The 18,103-nt window shown below is 45.8% G+C and overlaps 1 protein-coding gene across 1 annotated transcript in view; it reads left to right on the forward strand.

The window, feature by feature from the left end:
* The first annotated feature begins 4,071 nt into the window (after positions 1-4,071).
* LOC122112684 (arachidonate 5-lipoxygenase activating protein) overlaps positions 4,072-18,103 on the forward strand; it is a 32,355-nt gene continuing 18,323 nt past the window's right edge. Inside the window, exons 1-2 of the mRNA XM_042685569.1 lie at positions 4,072-4,208; positions 13,220-13,319. Coding sequence (XP_042541503.1) covers positions 4,139-4,208; positions 13,220-13,319 — 170 coding nt within the window. The 5' untranslated portion in view covers positions 4,072-4,138. The remainder of the gene's footprint in view (positions 4,209-13,219; positions 13,320-18,103) is intronic.

Consider the following 18,103-nt stretch of genomic DNA (forward strand, 5'->3'; position numbering starts at 1 on the left):
GTTTGGTGGTTAGTTGGAGATAAGAGTCTCATGAACTTTCCTCCCTGGGCTGGCTTCAAGTCACCAATCCTCTATCTCAGCCTCCTGGGTAACTAGGATTACAGGCATGAGCCGCCATCACCTAGCTTTTCGTTAAAAAACAAAACAAACAAAAGCAACGTGAAACTTTTTTAACAGTCTAGTCTGTGCATTACCTGGTTCTGATGTCTCTCCGTGCTCCCACCCCTCCTCTCCTGTATACGGGTAAATGCTCAGTCTCTTAACACCTGAACAACCTGGTGCGGGATGACTTCAGAGGAGATGGTGAGCAATGGCGAAATACCCCCTGAGGTGAAGAGGAAGGATCCAGGAATGCTGTTGCCTGTCAGCCAGCCCTTGTGGCTTTACGTTGCTATGGTGACAGAGGCTGGGGATGCTAAGTATACCAGCAGAACCTCGGTTTAAAATAGCAGCTGGTTAGCACCATTGCTGTCCCTGAATGGCTGTCCTCTCAGTCACTACTGGGCCCCAGCTGCCCTGACCTCTGTTGACAAATGGTTGTCCTTCACAGTCAAACCACTCATGGTACTCGGATTAATGGATGTGCTAATTACCCTTCCCTATTCCCAGCACATTTATTTAACTAACCTGTCACACAGATGATTGCAATACGTGCTGGAGTCCTGAGGCTAGGAGGACAGAGGCCTGCCATAGAGAGGTAGCCTTTCTGCCTTGAGGCTGTGGGATAGTTCTTGTTAAATTATCTTTACCAATGGTCAGGTGTGTTGGGTACATGTTATTTCCTGCAACCCAGGAGTGGTTTTTCTTTCTTTTTAGCCGATCTGCAGATTCAAGGTTGGAGTGGTCAGACTTGGAAGCCCCAGTGGGGCCTGCACTTGAGTCCTTGTTCTGCTCCTGGCTTTCTGCCTGTGTCCTCTACTAGATTTCAGACTATGGGGTGGGTGGAGATAAATTGTTCCCTGGAGTTGCTGCCTTGAGAACTAACTGTGAAGCTCTTGGCTGGCATGTCAGGTCACTAATACTTTTGCCCCATGCATAGGGATGAGAAATTGCTCTAGACCTCTCCTGACTGGGCCCAGGGTGATGCCTGGCCTGCGCTGTGTGGGCTGTGGACCATCCAGCTCATCTCCAGGATCCATCTGATCATCCTGTGCGGGCATTGAGCCAGAGCAGGTGGGTGGTGCCCCCTCCTTCTGTTAAGTCTCAGCAGCTTTTTATGGAGATGAATGGCATTTCCAACAGGCGTCACCTCTGAAGTGTTCCATTGCCTGTAGCAGCAGCCAGAATCTTAATGTGCGGCTGTAATTCAACGCCATCTTGGAAGTGGACTTGGATCCCTGGGATGTGCTCTCTACGCTCTGGTGACTCCAAGGAGACCAGAGGGACACTCCCGAATCCTCTCCCAGGGCTCCTCTCTGCCTTCCAAAGTGCCTATGTCTGGACCTTCTCTTTTCTCTTCCCTATGTGCAGGGCTCCAGGAGTCCTCTGGGTCTCCTGCCTCCCATGGTGCTGGGAAGACTCCCAGTGGTGTCACCTTGGCCCTGTGGGATGCTGTGGCTGCAGTGTACTGAGTACTGGCTCATCTGGCACCCCTATGCACACCATCCCCACAAACAGGAGAGCAGGGAAGAGAGAGAGAGATGGGGTGAGCTTTGAGCTCAGAGTGCAGGGCAGAAAACCTCTTTCACAGCTGGGAAACTGAACCTGGGATTACAAATAGTAGATGGTCATAGCTCCTACATGCATCCTGTACCCCTGCCCTTCCCCTTTCTCTAGGGAAATTCCCCTCAACCATATGAAGACCGTAGGAGCTACCAGGGCTCACGCTTTTTCTCTGTCTCTTTTGCTGTAACTTCCTGGGAAGGAACACATAGCCAGATTTGGCAAATAAAGTTTGTTCTAAGAGCTTAGATGAAAATAGTCTGTCCTTGTAAGACATAAAATTCCTGTGTTGTAGAAATGCTCATTTGAGACAATGGTTCTTCAGAGAAAATGACAATGCAGAGAGAAAGAGAGAGAGAGAGGGAGAGAGAGAGAGGGAGAGAGAGAGAGAGGTACTCCTATGTTGTGTTATTTTTCGAAGTCAGGGTTTGACAAAAGTGCCTCTTAGTCAATGCCAATAGTTGGGTGTTGGAGAACGATAGCAGGAATCTTGCATTTTCAGTAAAAACTATGGGGTAGCTGCACTGAGAGGGCTGTCCTGTTGAATGCCAGGAAAGTCATATGCTCAGTGTGTTTTTTGCTGGTCTTGAGAGTTGGAACTCAAGGCCTTGAACTCATTTGGCTTGTTTGCTCAGCAGACACTTTACCACTTGAACCATCTGGTTAATTGGAGATGGAGTTGCATGGACTTTTCTACTCCAAACCACAATCCTCTGGTTCTCAGCCTCCTATGTAGCTAGGATCATAAGTGTGAGCCACCAGCAGGATAGGTGCTCACCTGCATACATTCTGTCACAGTGGAAACCTTCTCTTTGTTATAAAGTTGGAAAGAATTTCTGGGGAGATGTTTCAGGATTGGCTCTCTGGAAGCCCGTGGCAGAGTTTGACAGTGCTTGTTTGGGTGTTTTCTTTGGGGTCCATCTAGTAACTCTGTTCTTTGATATTTATTTATTTAGTCTGTCGTGGGGCCTAAACTATGGGCCTAGCCTCTGTCCCTCAGCTCTTTAGCTCAAGGCTAGCACTCTACCACTTGAGCCACAGTGCCACGTCTGGCTTTTTCTTTTTCTTTTCTTTTTTTGTCGGTCGTGGGGTTTGAACTCTGGGCCTGGGCGCTGTCCCTCAGCTCTTCAGCTCAAGGCAAGCGCTCTACCACTTGAGCTGCAGGGCCACTTCTGGTTTTCTAGCGGTTTATTGGAGGTAAGAGTCTCATGGACTTTCCTGCCCGGGCTGACTTTGAACTGCTATCCTCAGATCTCAGCCTCCTGATTAGCTAGGATTACAGGCGTGAGCCACCGGCGCCCAGCTACTTTCGGCTTTTTCTATTTATGTGGTGCTGAGGAATCAAACCCAGGGCCTCATGCATGTGAGGCCAGCATTCTACCAATGAGCCACCTTTCCAGCCCCTTGATTTGGTTTTAATCTTTGGCTTCATTCTTTACTTTCTTTCCCCCTGCTTGTTGGTTTTTTTTTTTTTTCCTGTAGGAAGGGAAGCTCTTAGCTACTTCACATTCATCACAATTTATCATTCATTCATTCATTAAAGCAGCATATATGGCTGCTGCTTTAAGTCCTATCAAGTGCTATCATTTTTCCCTCTCTTGTAATTCAAGGAACAAAGGACAATATTCAGGACACAGGTCTTTTTGATGTCATACAAGTCTCTTCTTTTTTTGGGGGGGTGTTTTAGTACAGGGCCTCCTGCTATTGTTTAGCTTTTTTTTTTTCCTCTCAAGGCTGGCAGTCTACTACTTGAGCCACAGCTCCATGTCTGGCTTTTTGGTGGTTAACTGGAAGTTAGCATCTCACAGACTTACCATCCCCAGGCTGGCTTTGAACCTTAGTCCTCAGCTCTCAACCTCTTGAGTAGCTAGGGTTAATTGGCATCTGGCATCGTTTCCCTCTCTCTCTTTGCTGACACGAGGAATGGTGGTGACTCTCAGATCCTCTTGTTTCTGCCGGGCAGGTTTTTAGTCCAGGATTCACTCTGGAGCATCTCAAGGAGGCCTTCTATGACAAGGCCATGCAGGAAAACACGCTACCACCTCCAGGCTTCTCTTCCAAGCCCTGATTCTCCTGGCAGGTAGGTCACATGGAACCACTGACTGGACATTTTGGTAGCCAATAAAAAAGAAGTAGTAGGAGGAGGAAGAGGTGAAGGACAAGAAGAAAGATGGAGAAGGAGGAGAAGGGAGAAGAAAGAAGAGGAGGAGGAGGAGAAGGAAGAGAAAGAGAATGGAGAAGAAGGAGGAGGAGGAGAAGAAGAAGAAAAAAGGAGGAGGAGGAGAAGAAAGAAGAAGGAGGAGAAGAAGAAAGAAGAGGAGGAAGAGGAGGAGGAGGTCCTATGTTTAAGTGTGTTGGAGCCACTAGGAAACTGCAATGAGGAAAGGCAGGGTTCAGGCCTGCACTTCCCCTTCCTGAACAGTGGGCTGTGGTGCTGGGGCCAGACCAGTTCCCCTCTGCAGAGCCTGCCACAAGCATGGACCAAGAGACCCTGGGCAATGTTGTCTTGTTGGCCATTGTCACCCTCATCAGCGTGATCCAGAATGGTAAGGGAAGCCCCTCACTCTGGGATCAGAGGGGTGTTTGGTTTGTAGCTGTTTGTAAGTCAGACTTAGGCTGTTGTGTACACAGCCTAAGATAAGGTTTGCCTTCTCTACTTGTTTCTTTGTATTCGAATGTATAGAGGTGCATGGATTTCTGGTGAATGTGAAATTTTCCCCCTGTCTTTGTTTCATGAGCTGACTCACCATTGCTGCAGAGAGAGGCAGCAACCTGAAGGGCTGGTACAGTCTCTCCCCTTCCCTGCCCCCACTGGTGCCTGCGATCAGCATTTTAACTATTAATTAATGTGGCCAGGGAAGGGGGTGGGTGGCAAAAAGCCCAGACAGGGGGGCAGGAGACATATGATCACTCAGACGTCTGGCGTGGTGCTCACCTGCATTACAACTAAGGTTACCTGCCATCTGTGTATGAAAGGAAGAAAGAAAAAAAAAAAGAAGAGTGGATTGGAGAGATATAAAGTGAAAGTCACCTTATGGTTATTTACTTACGTGTTGTTTTTCTTTTATGCGTTTTGATAATACATTCTTTCTCTATAGCAATGTATTGAAGTCTTTCATATGTATCAGAGAGAGAAGGAGAGAGAGAGAGAGAGAATTATCTTTGTTTGAGATTTGCATTTGCAGGATCTGCAAAAAGGCAGGACTAGTAGAACTGTTTCTAAAGTTTTGAGTTAAGCCCACTGGCCTCAGGTTGTGTGTGTGTGTGTGTGTGTGTGTGTGTGTGTGTGTGTGTGTGTGTGCTGGTACTGGAGCTTGATTTCAGGGCCTGCAATTCTTGCTTAAGTTTATCGCCCAAGGTTTGCTCTCTGCCACCTGAGTCCACAGCTCTACTTCTAGCTTTTGTTTTTGTTTTCTGCTAGATAATTGAAGATAAGAGTCTTGGAGAGTTTTCTGTCTGCGCTGGCTTTGAGCCTGGATTTTCAGATCTCCACCTCCTGAGTGACTAGGATTACGGGCACGAGCCACCAGCTCCTGGCTGCCCCAGGTTATTTTTATAAGTGTCTCTAGCAGTGGCTTTGGTTTATGGTTTCTTAGGCTAGGGACAACAAGAGCATAATTACTAAGGATAACAGCTACAGCTTCACAGTAATTCTGGAATGAGTTTACTGTCACAAATTGGAACCTGGTAGACTGGATTACTGTGGATATTATGCCCTTGGTCTCCATTCTGACTGTGGACAGATGGTGATTTTTGCTTTCTGGGCACAGCCCAAGGCTTCTCTCCACATCTCACCCCCATCAAAAAGACCCCATTTTGCACAGTCAAGTGTGCTCCTCCATGGATCAACACTTCACTGTTTACGGGCCCAAACATTTTCATATTCAAATACCCCATTATATCACACCATCGAATAGCAGCTCAGAGAGGGAACAAGAGACTCAAGTAGGCAGCCCCGTCCTCAAGCCTCTCACTGCTGTTTTTCATTGCGGCTTCCTTGTCTCTAGCACATTGAGAAGGGGTGGGTGGGATAAATAGTCACCATGTGTCTACCTATAGAGACCTTGGTCTGCACCAGCCAGGACCTGGGTCCCTGAGGACATGGAAATGTGGCTCCTGTCTTAAAGGAAAGGGGACAGAAGGCCACAGCAAACCAGCAGCTTTTGAAAAGTTGCATGGATAGGTGTGCAGTGGATTCTTAGCTCTGGGCGGCATTTTCCCTAACCCTAACCTTCCTTCCCCATACCTATCTTTATGCCTGATGATCATTGGTGAACAGGGGGCCAGTGTCCTCTCATAGGCCTGGGCAGTTAGGACTGGGATCCGCTGGGAAGATCAAGTTCATTCTCTCCTGCTCCGTTTCATTGAGGGCTCAGGCAAGCTGCAAGTCTCCCTGTTGTGGGAATAGAACTCCTCTCCTCTCCTTGCTGGGATGTACCAGGGACCAGGCCCTCCACCATCCAGTGGCTGCTTAGCTTCTCTTACTACACTGGAGTTACATGGTGTGATTTCGGGGACTTGAACTTGATATCTGGTGCATTTGCTCCTTGGCTGGCACTCTATCATTTGAGCCATGGCTCCAACCCCAAGATTTCTAATTATTTGGCTGGTGGGAGGTACAATTAGAAATGGTGGAAAGTCTGAGTCTAAATTAAATTTTGTGTGTGTGTGTGTGTGTGTGTGTGTGTGCGCACACGCGTGTGTGCGTGCACGTACTGGGGCTTGAACTCAGGGCCTTATGCTTTCACTTGGCTTTTTTCACTCAAGGTTGGTGCTTTACCACTTGAGCCACAGCTCCCCTTTTGGCTTTTTGCTGTTTTATTAGATCTGAGAGTCTCATGAACATTTCTGTCCAGGGTGGCTTTGAACTACAATCCTCAGATTAAAACCTTCTGAGCAGCTAGGATAACAGGCATGCACACTGACCATAGAAGAGAATGACAGGACACAGTGATCTCTCCTGAAGACTTCCATGAACTGCTGTGTGAAATGGGGGCTTCCTGGCTGGGGAGACATTGCCAATAAGCAGGGAGCTACATTGCTGGGTGAGCGATATTAGAGATATTAGACTGCCCCAGCCCTTTCCAGCCCCAGGGAAGCCAGCTAGAAGAATGTGGACTCAGTATGACTGCACCAAGCTGTCCTATCTGAGCTCAGTTTCTGTGCTTTGTCCTTGTCACCTGTGGTTAGATGAATCGTGTTGTCCTTTGAGGGTATGACCCACGCTCCCAGGTCATCTGAGATCATCTGTGAGGACTTGTTTTTCCTTTTCTTTCTTTTCTCACTGTTCAAAATGCCTTCTCAGGGTAACAAAAATAATTCAAATGAGCTGGGACATCACACCTCTGCTTATTTGTAACTGAGTTTTTAGGCAAATGAGAAGGTCCAGATAGATGTAGGCTCAAAGCCGCTCTTTGTAATTCTAACTTAGCTTCCATATTGCAACCATAAAAATATGCAAAAGTTATATTTTCCTCCCTCCAACCCCCAAAGGCCATTCTGGGATCTTCTTGTTCTTTTTTTTTTTTAATCCCATGTCGTTACTAGGCACTTCACACTCTGTTTGTGTCCCAAGACAACAAGACAGCATCTGTCTGTCTTCTGAGGTTGAACAGAGCCTAGCCTGTCTTGCACGACTTCCTCCTCTGCCTTTGAACATTCTTTAGTCATCAAGACTTTTTTTCAACTTGTGTCTTTCTTCTAGTGTGATTGAGCTGAATGTAGATCCAGCACAACAGAGAAACTTTAAAATGTATCCTTCCGAGACACTTCTTCCAGAATTACCAATGCTGGGTTTCCCAGACAGTTACAGGAAGAGCACCACCACTTTCTCCAGTCAGCTTAGATGTGAGGTGAACCTGGGGCAAACATGCTGGCTCCATTTAGGAATCTTTGACTTTCTGATTGGTCTAAGTGAACCTATACAGACTTTGTTTCTTTACTTTCAAGTACTCTGCTCAAGAAATTGCATGAACATCCACTATTGTTATAGAATAGGGTTTGTGTTACATGGCATTGTCCAACTGTTCACGCAGTATTCTGAGCATGTTTAAGGCAGGCAGCCTTGGCTTGGCTGTGACATTTGACAACTTGATTAGCTTACATGTATTTATTATCTGTGAATCTATGTGTGTATGTATCTATCTAGCCTACTATTGGCAGTTCTGGGATTTCAACATAGGCATTTGCACTTTTAACAGGTGCTCTACCACTTGAGCTATTCATCTCCCAGTTTCTGATTATTTTTGAGACAGGGTCTTTCTACCTTTAAAAAAAATCTGGGTCTAGACTATGGTCCTTCTATTTATGCTTCCTATGCAGCTGCGTTGACAAATACATACTACCACATCCAGCTTTGTGTGTGTGTGTGTGTGTATGTGATGGGATATTTTCAACTCTTTTTATTTTTTGCCTAGGCTAGCTTGAAACTGTAATTTCCCATCTCCCTCCCAAGTAGCTAGGATTATAGGTATGAACTACCAGGCCCAGAGAGTTAAACACATCTTTAATCACCAATGTCTCCAATATACGATGGGTTTACCAGGAATCAAACCTATCACAAGCAAAGGACATTTGTATTTAGAAAATTGATTTTTTCAAAGGAAAGCAGCCTCATGAGCTGGGAAGGATGGACTGAGGGGAGGTTTGCCTTCTCAGAGCTGGGAACACTGAGCCAGGCCTGGTGATGAGAGAGGATGCCGAGGAAAGAAAGATGAGCTCCACTAGGGGCACTGTTCCCACATCCCTACTGGTGTGGGCGAAGGTGGGAGAGGTTAGCAGCTCCCCATCCCCCCTCCAAGTCCCATCTGAGCTGAGAAGGGATAGTCTTCTATACTGAGGGTCTGTAAGCGCTGTGTGAAACAGCTGAGCTGCCATGGATCTGCTGCTCCCTCTCAGCACACACACTCACAATGAAACCCCTAGACACCATCTTTGGAGGCTTGACAATCTAGCTTGGAGTCGGATGGGCTCTAAAGAGCCTGGCTGGGAGATCAGGGCAAAGCTTCTTGTCCAAAGAGGCTCTGCATCCCTCACCATGGTCCTCTGTGCCGGCCTCCGGGCTTCACATCATCCTGACCGTGAACAGTTGCACATTTGGGCCTCTGGGCATCATCATGTCACGGCCCATTGCCCCTGAAAAACTTACATACGAATAACAGACAGATTGGACACCAGCGGTGTGTGCCAGAACGATCATCCAGTCAGAGGGCCTAAAGGCTTGTGGAGGAGATGTGGATCCTCTGCTGGGGACTGATAGGTCCTGCAGGCTCTCCAATGATCTTGCAAGTCACATAGTTTTCTCCTAGCGACACTTTATTAAACCAGTGCACAACATATCTCAAGCGGTGTTTCCCCCTCCCCTCCTATCTATCAAGAGCTCTGATTTTCGTTTCCTTTAATAAATCTTTACCATTTTACTTGATCCTCCATGTCAGTGTACTCATTCTTCAAGACCATAGAGACAGGTGTTGCAGTTTTCAATATCATTTACATCACACCCTCCTCCACAATTTCTCCTGTCTGAGCACTCCGGTTACAGGGAGTGTACAGCCCACTGGTCACAACCTTCTTCTTCTTCAGTCTACTTTGGGTTAAGCACAATGTTCTGTGCTGCGGTACCTTGCATTATTATTTAATGCTTACATCTTGAGATCTGTGTGTGTGTGTGTGTGTATGTGTGGTGTATTATTCATTCCTATTTTAAAGATTAAACACAGCAAGACCTAGAGGTTTAGACCAAGCCAGTAGAGATGGAACTGGTATTCAAACTTAACTGTCTTGTCTAGAGAACAAACCCTCATTCTATGTATATTGCCTCCTGTTCATTTCCTAGGCACTCACTTCTCAGGAAGTTGGTTCTCCTGAGCTGAGATCTACCACTCTGTGTCTTTCAGTCAGTGGTTCTAGTACCATTGTCTGGAATAGCTTTCCTTGTGCCTGCTACTTCTTTGTAACATCACTTCTGCAGCATTGTTTCCCATGTGGCTTTGGTTTTGGAGCCTTTATTATTGATCATTGGGTTGCGTTGCCTCTCCCCTTCTGAGGTTCTTTTCTTGTTTCTTTTCCCTTCCCTTCCTGTCCCTTCCTTTCATTCCACTCCCCTTCCCTTCTCCTCCCCTTCCTCTCCTCTCCCCTCTTTCCCTTCCTTCTTTCCTTCCTTTTATTTTGGTGGTGCTGAGAACCAAACATAAGGTCTAGTGCATACACAACATGAATTTTTTTTACCACTGAGTTGTCTCCCCAGCCCCCCTTCCAAGCACTTCTAAATGAAGACAGGTGTCCCTTGTGCTGGGAATCTGTTTCTGACACCCAGACACCAGTTCTGTCAAATGAATTGACATATGAGTTCTTCTTTTGAGGACTTGTGTCAATCATGCTGTTGATTCATATGGACCTGATGATTAATTAAATTTCAAGATCTTAGATGATCCTGAGAGACTTGAGTTCTTGAGCTCTTGAGTTCTCTGCCCTGCAGTTTTCTCACCCTGCAGGTGCTGGGCTCTTGGTAATTGCAGCTGTATCAATCTGTGAGGGTCCCCTCTCCTAGTTTTGACTTAGTATTATTAGCAGCTAGACAAGCTCAGTGTGCTCATGGTCTTTGTGCATATAGTTTCTAGAACCTACCAGAGTATTACAAGAGGCTGGGAGTGAGTGGCTGGTTCGGAGAAGGCAAATGTAGATAATTCTTCCAAGTTGGTCTAATAAAGGAGAGGTTACCTGGCACCAGTGGCTCATGTCTATAATCCTAGTTATTTAGGAGGCTGAGTTGTGAGGGTCGTGGTTCAAAGCCAGCCTGAGCAGGAAAGTTTGTGAGACTCTTATCTCCAATTAACGAACCAAAAACAGGATGTGGATGTGTGGCTCAAAATGATAGAGTTCTAACCTTGAGCAGAAAAGCTCAGGGACTGTGCCCAGGCCTTGAGTTCAAGCCCCACAACTGCCAAAGAAAAGGAGAGATCATCCCTGGTAGAATATTAATGGGACCGAGGCATTCTTACTTTTGTTTGATTTTATGGGTAGGATAGGGAGCACAGAAGAGACTGTGAGTTCTAGGAATGGGGACAGCAACAAAGATGTAAAGAAGGCAGCCAGGATGGGCCAGATTATGGGTAGAGAGCTTCCTTTTTTTTTTTTTTGGAAAAAAGGGAAGATTTTCCTTTTCTGAGTAGGAATGGGAAGAGAAGAGGCAGATGCTGAGAAGGGTAGCCAAGCTGTGCTTCTGGTTGAGAAAATATACTCTACATTTGGTAATACTAGCCTTGTTTATATGCTTGGTGATGGGGGCACCATCTTGGATTCTGGAAAGAAAGGGATCGGAATCCTTTCCAACTTTCTGCTTGGTTGAGATTCTCAGATGGGAAGATGTATTATACCCTGGGTAGCTGATGGAGTCCTGTGGAGGGCTTTCACATGACAGCATGGGGGAAGACAGATGCTCAGCTAGTTTTGAATCCCCAGCTTCACTTTGCAGTGGCTCTGATCAAGTGACTCCCCACCCCCCTCCCCGCCACTGGTGGTGTCCCTGTCTATAGAGCAGGGACAGTATGAGCCACTTCACAGAGTTAGGACAAGGCTCAATAAGCAAATGTATATCAAGTTCCTACCAGATTACCTGGAGTGTGGTTAATTCCTGATTCCACAGGTATGCACAAAATGCATAGAGTCCCATAAAGAGTGTATTTTTTGCCAAAACTGTAAGAGACTTATTCATTTATACAATTCATACATCCCCCTTTTCATGTCTTTTTTTCATTTTCTTTTGAGGAGACTAATACAAAGTGGATAAAAAGGAAACTCATAACTTCCTCCTTCCACTCTTGAAATAGAAACACCGAATAACATAAGAGAGTGAGGAGAGCAAGGGAGTCTTCGTCTCCCCACAGTTCAACCTGAAGTCACACCCAAGCATCTCTTACACTCATACACCTCCCCCCCACCAATCAATTTCCACATCCTTCCTCTGTTCTGATGCTTGTAAACACCTATGACATTGGAGATAGAGTGGCTTTCTGATTATCCTCTGCTTAAGTCCATCCTTGTTAATCAATTCATGTTGCTCTCAAATAGAACTAAATTCTAAGTCTCTTCATGTGGCTTCCTCCCAGGTCACAACCACTTTGCAAAATCCAATAGATACTCAACCTCTCTTCTTCTCTCCCCTTTCACTCCAATTTCCTAGTGGTATTGAATTCAGGGCCTGTGCTACAAGGCAGGTGCTCTACCACTTGGGCCATAACCTCAGTCCTTTCTTTTACTCTAGATATTTCTCAGATAAGGTGTCATGCATTTGCCTGGAGCTGGTCTCAGCCTTCTGTTGCTATAGCTGGGATTATAGGTATGAGCCATAGTACCTGGCTCTCATGGACATTTCTTTTTTGGACCCTGTCTTAGATACTATTTCCCATTGAGCTTCACTCTAGGCATCTGAGAGAGCATATTTCAGAGACATTTTTCTTTTTTATCCATCATTCACCACACTCTGCAATTTAAAAAAAATTTAATTGTTATCAAGATGATGTACAGAGGGGTACAGTTACATATGTCAGGTAAGGAGTATATTTTTCTTTGGACAATGCACACTCTACAGTTTTAATGTATGTGGTTTGTTTACTGTGTATGATCTGCCTCTCCCTCTACTGTCCTTGCTAGGACATAAGTCTGAAGCTCTTTGTCTTGTAAGTTCTCAGATGCAAGCAAAATATCTGGCACAAGGGAAGGGATAACAGATGCATGTTCTTGAAAGAATAATTTGTTACTCATCTGAGACCTACTGGGTCCTGATCCCCAGTCTTCATCCCCCAACCACAGACAATTGTCCTTCTGGACCTTTGCAAATGTTATGACTCTTGATAGCTGCTTGACTCATTTCTTCTTGTTCTTCAGATTTGATCCTAGGTGGTATTTTCTTTACAAGTCCTTCTGTGACCCAAACAATGAGTTAAGCTGTGGGCTTTGACTCTTGGTAGCATTCTGAACTCCTGAGATCTCATCTGAGCATCTCTTGCTTTACTTGTTGCTTCTTTAGACTGCAAGAACCTTAAAGCAGGAGCTATGTTCTGCTTGCTACTGTGCCATCAAGTCCAAGGGTAGTGACCAGGGGATAGCACATGCTAAGTACATTTTTTTTTCTTCTAAATGACACTTGAGGGAGAAGATTTACAGTTTCCCTAAATCAAGGTAAGAAACTCTGTGTGTGTGTGTGTGTGTGTGTGTGTGTGTGTGTGTGTGTGTGTGTGTGTGTGTGTGTGTATACACTAGGGCTTGAACTCAGGGCCTTGGGTTGTTTCTTAGCTTTTTTGGCAGTCTACCTACCACTTGAGTCACAGCTCCACTTCTTGCTTTTGAATGTTTAATTGTAGATAAGATTCTCATGAACTTTCTGGCCCAGACTGGCTTTGAATCACAATCCTCAGATATCAGCTTCCTGAGTGGCTAGGATTACAGAGTGTGAGCCATTGATGCCCAGCATAGAAGCATTTTAATGTTTTATTTAAACAATTAAATGCATCTCCTGAACATGCCTGAAATGAACCAGATCCAAATCTTCCCTCCGCAGGGTTCTTTGCCCACAAGGTGGAGCACGAAAGCAGGATGCAGAATGGGCGGAGCTTTCAGAGGACTGGAACCCTTGCCTTTGAGCGGGTCTATACTGCCAAGTGAGTTCAAATCCTGATGCTGTTGACTCACAATGGAGTTTCCTTGCAAGGTTGAGAACTATCAACCAACACAATCTGTCTGCCTCATCCAATGGGCTCCCAGAAGGCTGAACTTCACCTGGAGGGCTTTGTGGATGCCCTTTCTCAGATTTGTGAGCACCAGTACTAGAGGGAAGAAATGAGAGGTTGGGGGAGGGGGCCATGTGGCCTCTGTGGCTCCCGATACTTAGAACCAGTCTCTGGGGAGCTGACCATTTTCCAGTGGGTGAGTCTGGTAGAGCCCACTAAAATGCATACCAGTCTTAAGGCCATTATGGGCTGCCAAACAACAGGCAGTGTCCACTGGCAAAGCCATCCTCCAGCTGCCCTTCCTTTCTCTGGTGGCAGTCTGCAGGTGACCTCAATGAGTTTCTTAACAACAGCTCCCTTAAGCAACCTGGACAAGAACAGAAAGTACAGGGTATTGTGCAATGCTATTTCCCTTCTCTTGCTCTGTATTTTTGAATAGAAGCCCTGTTTGGAAACACCTGGACAGCTCAGGGAAGAGGGGTGTAGGTTCTATTTAGGATGCAAATCGGAAAGGATGTTATGCAAATATGTGCCTCTTTCTTTATGCAGAATGTATTTAAATAGATCAGCCAAAGAGCTGCTCCTCTGCCAGTGACGGAATGGAAGGCTTCCTACTGTGCAGTGGGCTGAAGTAGGGAGCGGGCCTTCAGTTCCAGACAGAGGTGACACGGAGGTCCCCAGGGCTCCTTTGTGAACGGAGTTGTAACCACCAGAGGGATGTATATTGAGAGTCAGGAGCAGTATGAATAAACTCAGGGACAAGCACTCACGCAGAAGCAAAGTCTCTGTGGGAGTAGATGGGAGAGGGGCCCTCTCCAGGCAGTCACCCCTCTAGATAGGGAACATTCTCATCCTGTGAGGTGTAGGTGTGAGGGAATACTAGAGACAGTCTTCACCATTGTGAGCAGACATCTGTGGTTTCTTTTCTCCACCAGCTTCTAAAACAGCTCACTGCCGGGTCTGAACCGCTTGAGGACACATGGCCGAGTCGCCACGGGCTGGTTTCCTAATCCTTCCTCACCCCTCTGCCTTTTCAGGCCATTCTTGGCGGCTCATTCAGCCCCCACCAAGCACCCTCAGACTCCTCCCCCTCTATGCCACTGACCTGCTACAACCTTAGCAGGTAGCAAGCTCTCATAGCAAGCTCTGTAAGGAAACTCCAGCAGTCCCAGCTCAGGGAAACCATTTGCTGAAAAGCCTATACAGAGATTTCTTTTTTACTTTTCTTTTTCTAAGTGCCAGAACTGGGGCTTGAATTCAAGGCCTTACGCTCTCACTTGATTTATTCACTCAAGGCTGGTACTCAATTACTTGAGCCACACTTCACTTCTGGCTTTTTGCTGGTTAATTTGTGATTAAAAAAAAATCTCATGGGCTTTTCTGCCAGGCTGGCTTTGAACCATGATTCTTAGATCTCAGCTTCCCAAATAGCTTGGATTAAATGTGATCCATCAATACCTGGTGGTCCCTGGTGGAAGATTTTTATTTTAACGTCTGGGACTTTGGTGCACTAGTTAGTTCTCCTAATCAGTTTAAAAGACATGACAAGAATATTGACCTATTTGGAGGGGCTCTGAATCTTTTTGTAGCATTTGCTGGGACGGGGGGCGTGGGGGGGGGGCAAGAGGTCATTTAGGAATAAGCCACATTGCTGGGTGTTGATGGCTCACGCCTGTAATCCTAGCACTCAGGAGGCTGAGATCTGAGGATCATGGTTCAAAACCAGCCCAGGCAGGAAAGTCTGTGAAACTCTTATCTCCAATAAACCACCAGAAAAACCAGAAGTGGCGCTGTGGCTCAAGTGGTAGAGTGCTAGCCCTGAGGTGAAAAGCTGAGAGACAGTGCCCAGGCCCATCATTCAAGCCTCATGACCAAAAAAGAAAAAAGAAAGACACATTATGTGCAAGAAGTGCATGGAATCTGATCAGGAAAGGGGTGTCAGCTTCTCTAAGAATAGAATCCAGGGCTGGGAATATGGCTTAGTGGTAGAATGCTTGCTTAGCATGCATGAAACCCTGGGTTGGATTCCTCAGTACCACATAAACAGAAAAAGCCAGAAACAGGGTTGTCAGGTGGTAGAGTGTTAGCCTTGAGCAAAAAAAGATCAGGGACAGTGCCCAAGCTAGAGTTCAAGCCCCAGGATTGACAAAAAAGAAAAGAAAAGAAAAGTAGAAAGAATAGAATCTAATGGAGCCTTAATCATTTACCTAGTAGCAGTGTCCTGCCACCCAGATGATTATATTTTTTGTTGGGACACTGAGTTCTATGTATGTGGGGTGTGTGTGTGTGTGTGTGTGTGTGTGTGTGTGTGTGTGCTGGGACTTGAATTCAACTCTTGCTTGGCTTTTTTTACTAAAACCTGTTATAGTTCTACAGCTCAAGCCACACCTATATCTCTGGGCTTTTTACTGGTTAATTGGAAATCAGAATTTCTTGGATTTTTCTGAGGCTTTGAACCTTGATCCTCGGACCTCAACTTCCTGAGTAGCTAGGATTATAGGTGCAGGGCCTAAATTCTTGTGAGTTCTTTAGCCTCTGCATGGAAGTGAAGTCTCTATATTTTCCAGCATAGCACAAGAAATCGGGTTGCTCAGGCTGCCTCATTTGTGTCACTTCCCCCACCAAGAACGAAATAGCTATGTTTCTAAGAAGACAGTGAGTTAACACGTGACCTCACTGGCTGCCAGCCTCCAAATTGCAGAAGTACCGTGGTGTGGCTGGTGGCTGAGCTGTGTCACTTAGAAGTGTGGTTTGGAAATTCTGCATTTCTTCCAAAGGTAAGAAGACGTGAAGGGAGAGGGATGGATGATTGTTGTATCTGGGGACCCACACCATGTGGGTACTCAAACTAATTCTCAAAACCCCTGTGTCTTGGCAAAGTGGCAACTTCGCTTCTATCAGAGGAGAAAGGAAGGGAGGGAGAGGTGGCATGGAGAGGTAGGAAGTAAGGATGGAGAGCTTTCCTTAAGATAAGGGTGGCTCAGATACTGCTGTGGTTCTCTTACAAAGACCACTTCCTCCCTGGCCCAAACCACTGTTCATGCGTGCCTTTGGCAATGGCACAAAGGAACCAGACATCAGCGTAGCAGGCTTCCACACACTGGCAAGAACCAGAGGCACCAAAGCTGTTGGTCTGTTCCAGGAAATGACTGGGTTTCTTTAGTAGGAAGTCATCTCCCAGTAGGTTTTCCAGTGGCTTCCCTAAGCACCAAAAGCAACATATCCACAGGAATGTAGGAAGAACAGAGCATGCATTTAATCTAAAACACAAGAGATAAAACTATACCCAATGTGTGTGTGTGTGTGTGTGTGTGTGTGTACCAGTACTGGGGCTTGAACTCAGGGCCTGGCCATTGTCCCCTAGTTTTTTCACTCAAGGCTGGTGCTCTACCACTTGAGCTGCACCTTCATTTCTGGCTTTGGCTTTTGGTTGGTTCTTTGGAGATGAGAGTCTCATGGACTTTCAGCCCAGGCTGGCTTCGAACTACGATCCTCAGATCTCAGCTTTCTGAGTAGCTAGGAGTGTGCTAGAGCCTGACACACCATCTTTCATATATAGATGGACAGTAGTATGTGCATGTTATTTATGAATAAATAGGCCTGCCATATGTTGATAGGGTTGATAGGGTGAGGGAGTGTGTGGATCATGCCCATGAATAAAGGAAAAATAGTATCTAGGGTAAATGAAATTGGTGGAGGGAAAAGCCCAATGTGTGCTTTTTAGCTAGACTCTGACTATTGCTTGGTGGAGATAGCTTGTGGTTAACAGTCACCCCACCCTCATATTGCATCAGAGCAGAGCTGGCCTTTCCTAATGATCTGTCTTGCTGCTCATCACCCAGTCAAGCAGGGATTAAGACCCAAAAGGAGCTGAAACTTGACTCTGTTCACATATAAAGAGCATAGCTCTGCACTTGGAGTCCTGGCTCAGTTGATAGATTACTAGTCAATGAGTGAATGCATCAGGTACCAAGGTTGAGTCCTGGTCTTGTACCAAAAGGAAAAAGAAAAAAGAAAACAGAAAGAAAAGTAATGTTTAAATCAGAATACAGGTTGACCCATTGTAACAATGAGGTATACAAGTCACCATGTTGAAAAAAGAACTTTACAATTTAGGCGAGGGTGGGGGAGTGTAGTTGGGGAGGTGGGAGGGAAGGGATGGTAGGGGAAAAACAAAGGAGGAGGAAACAATGCTTGACAAGAAATGTACTCATTACCTTGTTCATGTAACTGTAACCCCTCTGTACAATATTTTCCCAATAAAAAACATAAAAAAAAAAAAAAGAGCCGGGCACTGGTGGCTCACGCCTGTAATCCTAGCTACTCAGGAGGCTGAGATCTGAGGATTGAGGTTCAAAGCCAGCCCGGGGAAGGAAAGACTGTGAAACTCCTATCTTCAATAAACCACTAGAAAACTGGAAGTGGCACTGTGGCTCAAGTGGTAGAGTGCTCACCTTGAGCTGAAGAGCTGAGGGACCGCGCCCAGAGTTCAAGCCCGGAGACGGACAAAAAAAAAAAAACTTATAAAAAAAGAAAAGAAAAGGACCTTGAAGGTCAGAAATTATATGAAAGTTGGAATAATTGTTTAATACACTTAATGTGTTACTCTGGCAAAGAAACAAAGAAAGAAAGGAAGGGAGGAAGGGAGGAAGGAAGGAAGGAAGGAAGAAAGAAGGAAAGAAAGAAAGGAAGAAAGAAAGAAAGGAAGGGAGAAA

The sequence above is a fragment of the Dipodomys spectabilis genome, unplaced genomic scaffold (assembly GCF_019054845.1).
Source record: "Dipodomys spectabilis isolate Male_0828 unplaced genomic scaffold, ASM1905484v1 ptg000095l, whole genome shotgun sequence".
Classification (NCBI taxonomy): Eukaryota; Metazoa; Chordata; class Mammalia; order Rodentia; family Heteromyidae; genus Dipodomys; species Dipodomys spectabilis.